The sequence below is a fragment of the Balaenoptera acutorostrata genome, chromosome 2 (assembly GCF_949987535.1).
Source record: "Balaenoptera acutorostrata chromosome 2, mBalAcu1.1, whole genome shotgun sequence".
NCBI lineage: Eukaryota > Metazoa > Chordata > Mammalia > Artiodactyla > Balaenopteridae > Balaenoptera > Balaenoptera acutorostrata.
The window spans coordinates 123264002-123277503 of NC_080065.1; the positions used below are offsets into that span (position 1 = coordinate 123264002).

Sequence of the window (13502 nt, forward strand, 5' to 3'; positions counted from 1 at the left end):
ATCCCCAGAGGCTGCAAAAGAAAAGAGAGGGAAAAACGTCCAGGAGGTGGTCTTTGCTTCCCTCTCCCACAACAAGGGCTAAAAGAGGATTTCCTCTTCTCTTATCTTGCCTGCAACTCGACTCCCTCAAGCGGCAGCAGTAACAAGATTAGGAACAAGAGGCCAAGCTCGGGTCCTCAGCTTGGAAGCAAGACTGTCCTGGTGGAATCACTAGGGCCGTGCTGCTTGGCCCCTGGAAGGAGGTTGAGACCTGAGAAGGAGCATTTGGCTGGAATCGCTGCAGGAAGAGAAGACGACCCTGGGTTAAAAGCTTTCAGCTTGCCTCCCGCCGTCTCAGCATTTTGGTTCTGGGAAAACAGGCCCTGGAATGACCCTCAGCAGAGAGTTTACAGGTTCCCCTCCAGCTTGCAAATGGCTTCCCTCCATTTTTCACATGCAGGCGCTGTTTTGTTTTTTTTCCTCTCCCTCGGATAACATGAAAACACAGCAGAGGATATCCCGTCACAGAGTTTGTTTCCTTTAACAAAAACAAAAGGAAATGCCCTGCCTCAGAATGCACCTACTCCTGGAATTTCAGAGAGGCAGGGCCATGCACAGAGGGAGGGTACCAGCCAGAGGGCCAGGTGGCAAGGCTGCCCAGGGCCTCTGCCCACACCACACAGCAGGGGGTCTGCCTCTGCCAGCACCAGGCATGAGGCCTGGCACAGAAATAGTGCTAAGTAAAAATCTACTGAGAGAAAGAAGAAAGGGAGAGGGAGAGAGAGAGAGAGAGGGGGGTGTACAGATAGATGAACAGGAGAGCTAGCAAAACAGTACTGTTATTAAATGTGTCACTTAGAATACTTTTTTAATTTTTTTATTGAAGTATAGTGTCACTTAGAATATTGACTTCTCCACTTACCAGCCATGTGACTAAAGGCAAATTACTTAACCTCTCTGTACCTCTGACTCCTCAACAGTAAAATGAAAATAATAGTACTGCCTTAAAGGCTTGTTGTTGGGCTTAAATGAGATAATACATTTATAGCAGCTAACCCAGTGTTTGGTGCATAGGAATTCCTCAGTTAAACTGGGTTTTTTTTATTATTAATTATTACGAGCTGAAGTCAAGATTGTGATCATTCATTGAACAAGAAACTCGAGTTGACCACATCAACAGGGCACAGTGAGCTGAGGAGAGCTGGATTCAAACCCCAACTCCACCACTTACTACCTGTGTGACCGTGGGTACTACCCACTTAACCCCTTGGAGCATCAGTTCCTTCAACTGTAAGAGAAGAATCATAGTAGAACCTTCCAGTGGTGGTTACGATAATTAAATGAAATAATGCATGTGAAATAATCAACACATGCTTGGCTTACAATGAGTATCAATAAGTATGGCTTACAATGAGTATCAATAAGTATGGCTTACAATGAGTATCAATAAGTAACAGTTATGACTTGTTACCTCCACCGTAGAAGGGCAGCTCAGACTCTCCAAGGTACATGTGGCTGGGAAGAGATTTAGGGCATCATCTCCCAGTCACTTAACCAAGCCCCAAGTCTCTGACCCTTGTTTCCCCAGGTGCCTCCACGCTCACCGCCTCAGTGCACCAAATCCTCAACACACACTGTCCTCACAGACAGCTTGTGAGCAACTCTCAGCATCACAGCAGTAAGAAGCAACCACATTTTGATCTAAACTTTCTCTTCTCAATTTTTTTTGCTTTGTTTTCCCCCAAGGTCACCCCTGACCAAACCATAGTTTAAAGTGAGGGAGAAAAAGGAAAATAGTTCATATATCTGACTGATTCCAAACAATGCAGTTTCCTGAAGGTTCCACATTGTGCTTCTCAGGGGAGCCCCTGCACATGCAGCCCCCTCCCCACTCCCACATACAAATGAACGCAACAGGCCCCTCCAGGGGCTCACACGCCAGTAGGGACACAGACAGGTGGAAGAGGAGGCAGGCCTGACCTCCCAGACCTTCCTTCAAGACCCAGCACACACAACACTTCCTCAGTGAGGCCTGCCCTGACCATCCTCATCAAGGGGGTGATGACCATTGCCTGCTTCCTGGGTACCTCCACCCTGGCCCCTACCACACTGGAGGGCACGCATTTGCCTGGCCACCTGTCTCCACCTTCAGACCATGTGCTCCTTGATGAAAAAGCTTCTGTGTTCACAGTGCTCTCTGTGCCCATACTGTCTGTTGGCACAGGGTGGCACTCCTCTAAGTGCTTTACCTATAGTAATTCATTTAACCCTCACGCCAACCCTATGAGGTTAAGTACGATTACTATGCCCATAATACAGACAAGAATACTGAGGCACAGAGAGGTTAAGTACCTTCTTGGGGTCACACAGCTAGAAAATGGTGGAGTCAAGGTTTGAAGGCAGACAGTCTAACTCACGACCACCCAACAGAATGCGTACTATTATGATTCCTGTTTTACAGAAGAGAAAACTGATCCTTGAGGCGGGATGTCAGGGGGGGTATCAGAGAAGCTCTAGTAGGAAGGAAGCAGAACAAACCAGAGGCTGGCAGAGTAAGTCTTCTCTGATCAGAGGTCACTGAGTCCCATGCCCTCACCTTAGAGTCAGGAGACTGACCCCCTGCAGTGGGAAAAGGCAAGAATAAGAGTACTGTGTGAATGAACGTCAAAGCTGAGGCCTGGACCCAGGTCTCCATTCAGACTTGATTCCTGCCTCATCTTTAGTTCTGCATGCCCTCTGAAGCTGCACGTCTTCACGCTGGCTCCCTCCCCCCAACCCCTACAAAGTAGTTTCTAAAAGTAATGGTGACGCCATTTTCTCCAGAGTCCTCCAATTACGCTATCTGTTGCTACCTGCCTTAAGGTAACTGGTGCTGTAGAGACCACCACTGGGTTAGACCAAAGTTGCAAAGATAAATACCCAGCCAGGCAAAAAGGATCCAGAATGGAACATCTTCTAACTATCTAAGCTTGTAAACACTTTGTACTTTACAGGAAAAAATAAGGTTATTAAATAAACACATGTAGAAAAGGGAGAAAAAAGCTGGTTCCAATTATACAATTCTACAATCTCCCCTAAACAGTGTTTTAAGTTTGTTTGTTTTTGTTTCGTTTTGTTTTAGTGACCTAAAACAACAAACAAATTTATTTTCTTACATCTGGAAGTCGGAAGTCCCAAATGGGTTTCACCAGGCTAAAATCAAGGTGTCAGCAGAGGTGAGTTCCTTCTGGAGGTTCTGAGGGAGAATATATTGTTTCCTTGCCCTTCAGGCTTCTAGAGGCACCCACATTCCTTGGCTCATGGCCTCCCTATCTTCAAGGCCAGAAACATCAAACTGAATCCTTGTCAGGTCACATCGCTCTAGTTCTCTCATTCCGCCTCCCTCTTCGATTTAAATACCCCTAGCTATTACACTGAGCCCACCTGGATAATCCAAGCTAATCTCCCATCACATGTTCAGCTGATTAGCAACATTAATTCCACCTGCAATATTAATTCCTCTGACATTCAACCTAACATATTCACAAAATTCCAGGGGTTAGGACACGAACATCTTTGGGGGCTACTATTCTGCCTACCACACTGTATGATTAATGAGTTACTGATATACCCTAATGCAAGATTTTTAAAAATTATTTACCCCTGCATATTTTTAGGTTGACATCTAGCATTTTTCATTAGAGTTGAAAGGATGTAACTTCTGGCATTTTGTAAATCTCAATATTTATATCAGTCTCAAAAGTACCTAAATGAATTTAAATGTCGTGGTGATTTGAAATCACTTTCACCCATTAAAATTTTTTTTTTCCATACATGCCTTATACATATTTTATACTAAATTACTTTGCACTTACTGTTACTGCCCAAAAGTCATTCAGCTGTTTAAATTCCGCTGCTAGACCTAGTATGTAACCATGACCTCGCCCACTCTGGATGGGAAAGACCAGAAATAATGGAATGGCTATGCATTTTACTGTGTATAAAATAAACCTCAATTTTAAAAGGGCAGGGGAGGATTATACCAGATCTCTGTAGAAACTATACCACCCAAAAGTCTGTCTAGGGGCCAGAGACAAAAGCAGTCTGTACCTTGGGGCAGGCTCTGCAGGCCCAAATGCAGGGTGCCTCAGACCCTCAGTCTGCCTGTACCCTGACACCCCCAGCAGAGTACCCTTCACCACACCAAGCTAATTTCCACTCATCCTGCAGTCCTCAGCTCAAATCTTATTCCACTCATCCTGCAGTCCTCAGCTCAAATCTTATCTCCTGAAAGAGCCCTTCCTAGATTCCCTCCTTCATCCAAATTGTTCCTTTCCTTCAAAGGACTTATCACAATTTGTGCATAAACATTACCTGTGTGCTTATTTGATGAGTGTCCGTCTTCACCCCTAAGACCACAAATTCCATGAAAGCAGACAATGGAATGACCTCTGCTCACTGGTACAAACACAGTGCCCAATAAAGTGTCTGGCATGTAAGAGGCACTCAAACATCTGGGCCAAATGGAATCAATACACGATTATCAATTCAGCCTCCCAAATACCTCAATCCTAGAAAAGGGGATGGTGTTCTGGATAAGGGAAATAGGTATTTTGGTCACCAGAGAGGTACCGGCCTATTCACCTAAATAAGGTGAAATTTTGCTTTAAAAAAAAAAAAGGAAGAAAAAACCTCCAAATCCCATACAATTTCCATTACTTTAATTAAATAGTAAAATCCTTAATGACAAGAAATAGTGTATCCTGCGTCTGTGTTTGGCCCGGTGATTCATAGCGTTCCAGCATGGGCCACACCCTCAACCATCTTCCCTTCTGAAGCATGACGGTGATGTCTCACGTCTCCACAGTAAAGATCCACACCTTTGGGTGAAGCAGTGTCTTCGCTGGCTCCTCTTTCAAGGCTCCAGATGGCTTAAGATGAGGGCGGGGCGGCGAAAGGAGGAAACGGCACAGACAACATGTCTCAGAGCAACATGCCCCTACTGACACTCAAGCCTGGTGCTTGGCACCTCCACAGGCTCAGAGGCATTTCGCTGACGAACAGTGAGACAAGAAAAACTTTTAACAGTCTCACAAGCCAATACTCAAAATCCCTGAGATGAGATAATGACTGGGGAGAAGAGGGGTCACCCAGGCTTCTAATTCTTCCTTCCCCAAGACTTTAAACCAGCATGAGTTAAAGACTTTCTGCTCTGGAGCCCAAGCTCATTCAGAGGGATTTTGGCCTAGTGGTGAAGAACGTGGGTCCCATGGTCAGGCAGGCAGGAGTCTGAGGGTCGTTCACCCTGGCCATGTGACCCAGGGCAAGTCACTTACTCTCTCTGGAGCTTCAGTTTCCTCTCCAGTTACCAACTGAGTTGTTGTGAGGGTTAAATGAAATGATGATGTAAAACAGTGGGCCCTGAATATACGATACACTGAGCTATTAGCTGGAGCTGAGTTTACCTGGACGTTCTCTTCAGTCACCTCAATCTCAGCCGTATAGATGTAGTCAATCAGCTTGCTCAGGGTCTGCCCATCCACATCCTTGATTTCTATCTTCTTGGCTTTACTCTCAGACATGTCACCTACAGTTCAAAACAAAAACAAAATGGACATGAACTTGGTGCCTAGGATGTGCTTAACTTTCACATGGCCTCCTGCCCTGTCTTGGCAACATAAAAGCACTGTCTGTGCTCCCGGAGGCAGCAGAAGGGCTCAGGCACAGAGGAAGATAGACCAGCTGACATCAAGGTCACAACAACTCTGGGTCTGTAATCATCCACAAACCCAATTTCAAGCATTCCCCACTCTATCTGGTGCCCATTTCCACTCTGAAGGCAAATCTATATGTGATAAAGCATTCAACCAAGTTACTGCAAACTTGTACACGGGGGCCAGGGAAAGTGAACGAGATATGCACCTGTCCTCAAGAAGGAGCACCTGTTCTAGTAGGGCAGATAAATAAAAATATATGAGATGATAAGAGCTTAATAGAGGTATATGCAAAGTACCAGTAGAACAACAATTTCTTAAAAAAACAATTATTGAGTGCTAACTATGGCCAAGCACTGTGCTAAGCACTTTAAACTGTTGCCTATTTTAATCAACAACCTATGAGTGTTATTAATATCATCCCCATATTACAGATGAAGAAACTGAGGCACAGGAGTGTAGGTAATTCATTTTGCCTACAGTCACACATCTAGGAAGGGGCCAGGCTGGGATTGAAAGCAGGGAGTCTGACTCTAGAGCCCCACACTTGTAATCACTATGGTAATATTGAATCCCAAGAATGCAGACGATAGAGCAACAAACCCTGTCTGGGGAAGCCAGGAAGGCACCCTAATAGGAGGTCACATTTAAGCTGGGTATTCCACATGCAGCAGAGGTGAGGAAGGACGAGCTGGATGCAGGAATCATCAGTGCAAAGATAGAAAAGTGCCAAAAGGATAAGTGTGGGGAACAGTGAGAGGGCAGCATGGCTGGTACATGGGGTGACAGTGAGAGGAAGGAGGCTGGAGAGGTAGATAGGGGCCAGGACTTGCAGAGCCCAGTAAACCATGCAAATGAGTTTGGACTTTATCCTAAGAGTAGCACCACTGAAAGGTTTTAAACGAGGGAATGACATCAACAGATGGGAGTCTCTGAATGAAATTCTGGATGCACTGGTGGAAGCTGGGTCAGAGGCAGGGAGAACAGATGGGAGGCCCTGACAATCATCCAAAAAAGAGAAGACAGAGGCCTGCGAACTAGGGCAGCAGTGGGACCACATGGGCAGCCCCGAGGCCCCTGACTTCAGCCCGCCCTCTCTATACAGCACACAGCTCTGTCTAGAGCCAGGCTCCTTCAACAAGGGCTGCTGATTTCAGAAGGAAAAGACAGGCAAGACATGTGTCTTTGTAGACTGAAATGAAGGGCAACATGACTACAAGAAACAGGGATTCAGAAGTCCTTATGTGAGTGTGAAAACTGAGCCTGGGCGGTTTTCCCTCTGTGGAATCTGTGCACTGGAGCCAAGAAAATAAAGTACAGTACAGCATGTGGGCTGCAGACGCCCACCTCCAAGCTGCATGGACTGCACATGATTCCTCCACCAATCCCCAGTTCCCACCCTGACACAGTTCTAGATATGAATGACTCTGAATAGGGAGGAAAGGTGGGGGCGGGGGACCTATTCCAGACGTTGCCGGCTCCCACTGCTGCCAGATCAGGTAGCCCAGAGACCCCCAGTTGGTCCTCTCTTCTCTCTGACTGTAGTAGAAGCCAGTGAAAAGGCTTCAGCACAAACAGCCCTGAGACAGGACGAAGAGGCAAAGAGGAAACAGGAAAAGACGGTGGGTTTCTGCTCTACCTATAAAACAGGCTCTCACAATCTCTTTCTTGAATTTACTCCAAGACAAACAAGAACATACACGCAAGGAAATCAGAAGTTAAATTCATCTCTCCAAACAGCTACTAAGAAGTTCACAAATAAAGGTCCAGTTGGTAATTATATTGCAAAAGATCATCAAAGATAGCCAATTCTTAGTTTAAGAACTTGGACCTTAGAGGGACTTCCCTGGTGGTGCAGTGGTTAAGAGTCTGCCTGCCATCGCAGGATACGCGGGTTCGAGCCCTGATCCGGGAAGATCCCCCATGCCGCGGGGCAACTAAGCCCATGCACCTCAGCTACTGAGCCTGCGCTCTAGAGCCCGTGCTCCTCTACAAGAGAAGTCACTGCAATGAAAAGCCTGCGCATGGCAACCAACAGTAGCCCCCGCTCGCCGCAACTAGAGAAAGCCCACGCACAGCAACAAAGACCCAACACCCAAAAAATAAATATATAAATAAATTTAATTTTTAAAAAAACTTGGACCTTAGAAAAAAGACTGAAAAAAAAGAGCAACCAGCAACCTGACTGCAAGAACCAAGAGACTCAGAAGCCCTTAGTGAGTGTGAAATCAGAGTCTGGCCTGATTGCTTTCTCTCTATGGAATTAGAGCTTGGGAGTCAGCTTAGGGTTTTGTAACTTGGGGGTAAACAAATGGAAACTCCTGAAATTGCATGAAAACATTTGTATATGTGGGCAAAAGTTTGATTTTCTGAGGGGGATGAACAAATCATTTTCATCAGTCTCAAATGTCCAAAAAACATTAAGACACAGTTTTCTAGATGGTGGGACTTTGGGAGATTTTTTTTCTTGCTTCTTTATGTGAATCAAAAGTTTCTAATTTCTACATTAAGTACTTAAAACTCCAACAAGCAAGGAAAAAAAAAAAAACCTAGGGCCTCAAAGACATGTATTTTCTGAGAAATTTACCTTATAGGAAATTGGAGACCTATATAAATCATAAGGACTCATAAAATGCAATTTAATATCTCTATGAACCAGTCGAAATCACTGCACCAAACTAAGACATCAGTTTAAACAAACCCTGAAAGTGGCAGTAATAATATTGCTACTACATGCAGGCCCTCAGGGTTTACACACATTATTTCATTTAGTCCTTGCAACGACCCCAGGAGGTACTAGATATTACTTCCATTTTACAAATTATAGAACTGGCATATCAAGAGGCACTTGCACACAGCTAGTAAGAGGCAGGGCCGGGATCTGAACCGTGGCCTAACTCTAGACCTCATGTCATTTCTAATAAATCCCTCTATAGTTTAAACCTGACCCTAACTAATAGCTTTGGTAAAAGTATTCCCAAACAAAGCCTATGTCCAAATTCTGAGCAAACTTATACTTATTACCCAGTAAGCAAGAACGAAGAGAGATGGGATCTTGTCCTCAACACCTAACAAAGTGCATGACATATAACAAGCACTGAAAAAATATTTGTTGGTACAGGGAAAGAAAGAAAGAAAGAAGAGAGGCTTTCTTTTGACATCTCATAAGTCCACAGACTCTGATAATTCTAAAGAGGGAGAAATCATCAAAGGCTTGGTCATTCTCACTCCTTCACTCACCTCTGTTACATTGACAAATATTTCTAGAGAACAGAACATAAGGCCAATAAGTCCTTCTCTATTCAAGGTCAACCCAAGAGACCTGTTCTGCTGGTTTTTCTCAAGAGGCCCAGCCCAGCCACTTCAGACTCTGAACTTTCAGAAAAGAGGAAATGCAGATGGCCAACAGGCACATGAAAAGATGTTCAACATCACTAATCATCAGTGAAATGCAAATCAAAACCACAATGCGGTATCACCTCACACCTGTCAGGATGGCTATCATCAAAAAGAACACAAATAACAAATGCTGGTGAGAATGTGGAGAAAAGGGAACCCTCCTACCACTGTTGGTGGGAAGGTAAATTGGTGCAGCCACTGTGGAAAACAGTACGGAGGTTTCTCAAAAAACTAAAAATAGAACTACCATATGACCCAGGAATTCCATTCCTTGGTAGACAGCAAAGAAAAAAAAAAAAACCCAAAACACTAATTTGAAAAGATACATGCATCCCAATGTTCACAGCAACATTATTTACAATTGCCAAGATATGGAAGCAACCAAAGCGTCAATCAACAGATGAGTGGATAAAGAAGATGTGGTTTATATACACAATGGAATACTACTCAGCCATTAAAAAGAATGAAATTTTGCCATTTGCAGCAACATGGATGGACTTGGAGGGTATTATACTAAGTGAAATAAGTCAGACAAAGACAAATTCTGTTTGACATCACTTATATGTGAAATCTAAAAAATACAACAAATTAGTGAATACAACAAAAAAGAAGCAGACTCACAGATATAGAGAACAAACTAGTGGTTACTACTGGGGAGAAGGAAGTGGGGAGGGGCAATATAGGGTAGGAGATGAAGAGATACAAACTATTAGGTATAAAATAAGCTACAAGGATATATTGTACAACACAGGGAATACAGTCAATATTTTATTTATTTATTTTGTATTTATTTATTTATTTTGGCTGCATTGGGTCTTTTTTTTTTAACATCTTTATTGGAGCATAATTGCTTTACAATGGTGTGTTAGTTTCTGCTTTATAACAAAGTGAATCAGTTATACATATACATATGTTCCCATATCTCTTCCCTCTTGCATCTCCCTCCCTCCTACACCCTCCTTATCCCACCCCTCTAGGTGGTCACAAAGCACAGAGCTGATCTCCCTGTGCTATGCGGCTGCTTCCCACTAGCTATCTATTTTACATTTGGTAGTGTATATATGTCCATGACACTCTCTCACTTGGTCACAGTTTACCCTTCCCCTTCCCCATATCCTCAAGTCCATTCTCTAGTAGGTCTGTGTCTTTATTCCCGTCTTGCCACTAGGTTCTTCATGACCTTTTTTTTTTTTTCCTTAGATTCCATATATATGTGTTAGCATACTGTATTTGTTTTTCTCTTTCTGACTTACTTCACTCTGTATGACAGACTCTAACTCCATCCACCTCACTACAAATAACTCAATTTCGTTTCTTTTTATGGCTGAGGAATATTCCATTGTATATATGTGCCACATCTTCTTTATCCATTCATCCGATGATGGACACTTAGGTTGCTTCCATGTCCTGGCTATTGTAAATAGAGCTGCAATGAACATTTTGGGACATGACTCTTTTTAAATTATGGTTTTCTCAGGGTATATGCCCAGTAGTGGGATTGCTGGGTCATATGGTAGTTCTACTTTTAGTTTTTTAAGGAACTTCCATACTGTTCTCCATAGTGGCTGTATCAATTTACATTCCCACCAACAGTGCAAGAGTGTTCCCTTTTCTCCACACCCTCTCCAGCATTTATTGTTTCTAGATTTTTTGATGATGGCCATTCTGACTGGTGTGAGATGATATCTCATTGTAGTTTTGATTTGCATTTCTCTAATGATTAATGATGTTGAGCATTCTTTCATGTGTTTGTTGGCAATCTGTATATCTTCTTTGGAGAAATGTCTATTTAGGTCTTCTGCCCATTTTTGGATTGGGTTGTTTGTTTTTTTGTTATTGAGCTGCATGAGCTGCTTGTAAATTTTGGAGATTAATCCTTTGTCAGTTGCTTCATTTGCAAATATTTTCTCCCATTCTGAGGGTTGTCTTTTGGTCTTGTTTATGGTTTCCTTTGCTGTGCAAAAGCTTTTAAGTTTCATTAGGTCCCATTTGTTTATTTTTGTTTTTACTTCCATTTCTCTAGGAGCTGGGTCAAAAAGGATCTTGCTGTGATTTATGTCATAGAGTGTTCTGCCTATGTTTTCCTCTAAGAGTTTGATAGTGTCTGGCCTTACATTTAGGTCTTTAATCCATTTTGAGTTTATTTTTGTGTATGGTGTTAGGGAGTGTTCTAATTTCATACTTTTACATGTACCTGTCCAGTTTTCCCAGCACCACTTATTGAAGAGGCTGTCTTTTCTCCACTGCATATGCTTGCCTCCTTTATCAAAGATAAGGTGACCATATGTGCGTGGGTTTATCTCTGGGCTTTGTATCCTGTTCCATTGATCTATATTTCTGTTTTTGTGCCAGTACCATACTGTCTTGATTACTGTAGCTTTGTAGTATAGTCTGAAGTCTGGGAGCCTGATTCCTCCAGCTCCATTTTTCGTTCTCAAGATTGCTTTGGCTATTCGGGGTCTTTTGTGTTTCCATACAAATTGTGAAATTTTTTGTTCTAGTTCTGTGAAAAATGCCAGTGGTAGTTTGATAGGGATTGTATTGAATCTGTAGATTGCTTTGGGTAGTAGAGTCATTTTCACAATGTTGATTCTTCCAATCCAAGAACATGGTATATCTCTCCATTTATTTGTATCATCTTTAATTTCTTTCATCAGTGTCTTATAATTTTCTGCATACAGGTCTTTTGTCTCCTTAGGTAGGTTTATTCCTAGATATTTTATTCTTTTTGTTGCAGTGGTAAATGGGAGTGTTTTCTTAATTTCACTTTCAGAGTTTTCATCATTAGTGTATAGGAATGCAAGAGATTTCTGTGGATTAATTTTGTATCCTGCTACTTTACCAAATTCATTGATTAGCTCTAGTAGTTTTCTGGTAGCATCTTTAGGATTCTCTATGTATAGTATCATGTCATCTGCAAACAGTGACAACTTTACTTCTTCTTTTCCGATTTGGATTCCTTTTATTTCTTTTTCTTCTCTGATTGCTGTGGCTAAAACTTCCAAAACTATGTTGAATAATAGTGGTGAGAGTGGGCAACCTTGTCTTTTTCCTGATCTTAGTGGAAATGGTTTCAGTTTTTCACCATTGAGGACAATGTTGGCTGTGGGTTTGTCATATATGGCCTTTATTATGTTGAGGAAAGTTCCCTCTATGCCTACTTTCTGCAGGGCTTTTATCATAAATGGGTGTTGAATTTTGTCGAAAGCTTTCTCTGCCTCTATTGAGATGATCATATGGTTTTTCTCCTTCAATTTGTTAATATCGTGTATCACATTGATTGATTTGCGTATATTGAAGAATCCTTGCATTCCTGGGATAAACCCCACTTGATCATGGTGTATGATCCTTGTTGTTGCGCGCGGGCTTTCTCTAGTTGCAACGAGCAGGGGCTACTTTCGGTGCAGTGTGTGGGCTTCTCATTGCAGTGGCTTCTCTTGTTGCGGAGCACGGGCTCTAGGCACGTGGGCTTCAGTAGTGGTAGCATGCAGGCTCTAGAGCACAGGCTCAGTGGTTGTGGCACACGGGCTTAGTTGCTCCGCAGCATGTGGGATCTTCCCGGACCAGGACTCGAACCCATGTGCCCTGCACTGGCAGGTCTATGCTTAACCACTGCGCCACCAGAAAGCCCAGTCAATATTTTATAATAACCATAAATGGAGTATAACCTTTAAAAATTGTGAATCACTATATTGTACACCTGTAACTTATATAATATTGTACAGCAACTATACTTGAATTAAAGAAAGAAAAAAAAAGAAGATGTCTGTTTGTTGCACATCTTTTGTCCTCTGTTAACACCATATCCTGTTCTTCCAGATAGATCATGATCTACTCAAGGGCAGATATTTGTTCATTCATTCACTCAACAAACATGTATCAAACAGTCCCCATGGGCAAGGCCCAGAGGACACAGTGGTGAACAAATCATGTTCCCTGCCCTCATGGAGCTCAGTCTAGTAGAAAGAGGGATAAGTAAACCAACAATTACAAAGTATGTTAAATGCTAGAAAAGGAGGTGCAGCTTAAAAGGTTCTTCAGCAGGGAAGCCTATACCCTGAATTGTAGGCAAAATGATGAGCACGCAGGAGCACACATTTACTATTTTTTGTGGAAAGAATCCATTGTTTTCATCAGACTGATTCATAATGGTTAAGAACCACTGATCTAACATGAGATCTGGAGGAATCATGGTTGTTCAGAAGAGCAGTGAGTATGAGGGAAGACTATTCCAGGCAGATAGAACAGTGTATGTAAAGGTCCGGGGGTAAGAAAGAACATGACCTATTCTGGAACCATAAGAAGTTGAGTCTGGCAGAAGCACAACATGAAAAGGGAGGAAGGGGGAGAGGAGGCTGGAGATACAAGCAGGGTCTGGACCACTTGAGGGCCTTGTGGGCCATGCTGAGAAGTTTAGACTTCATCCTAAGG

General features: G+C 42.9%; 1 protein-coding gene across 2 annotated transcripts in view; it reads right to left on the reverse strand.

Moving 5' to 3' along the window:
* The window catches only part of KLHL3 (kelch like family member 3), a 112986-nt gene that overhangs the window by 65280 nt on the left and 34204 nt on the right, over nt 1-13502 (reverse strand). For both annotated transcript variants that reach the window (XM_007172193.2, XM_057540268.1), the window contains exon 4: nt 5424-5545. In XM_007172193.2, coding sequence (XP_007172255.1) covers nt 5424-5545 — 122 coding nt within the window. The remainder of the gene's footprint in view (nt 1-5423; nt 5546-13502) is intronic.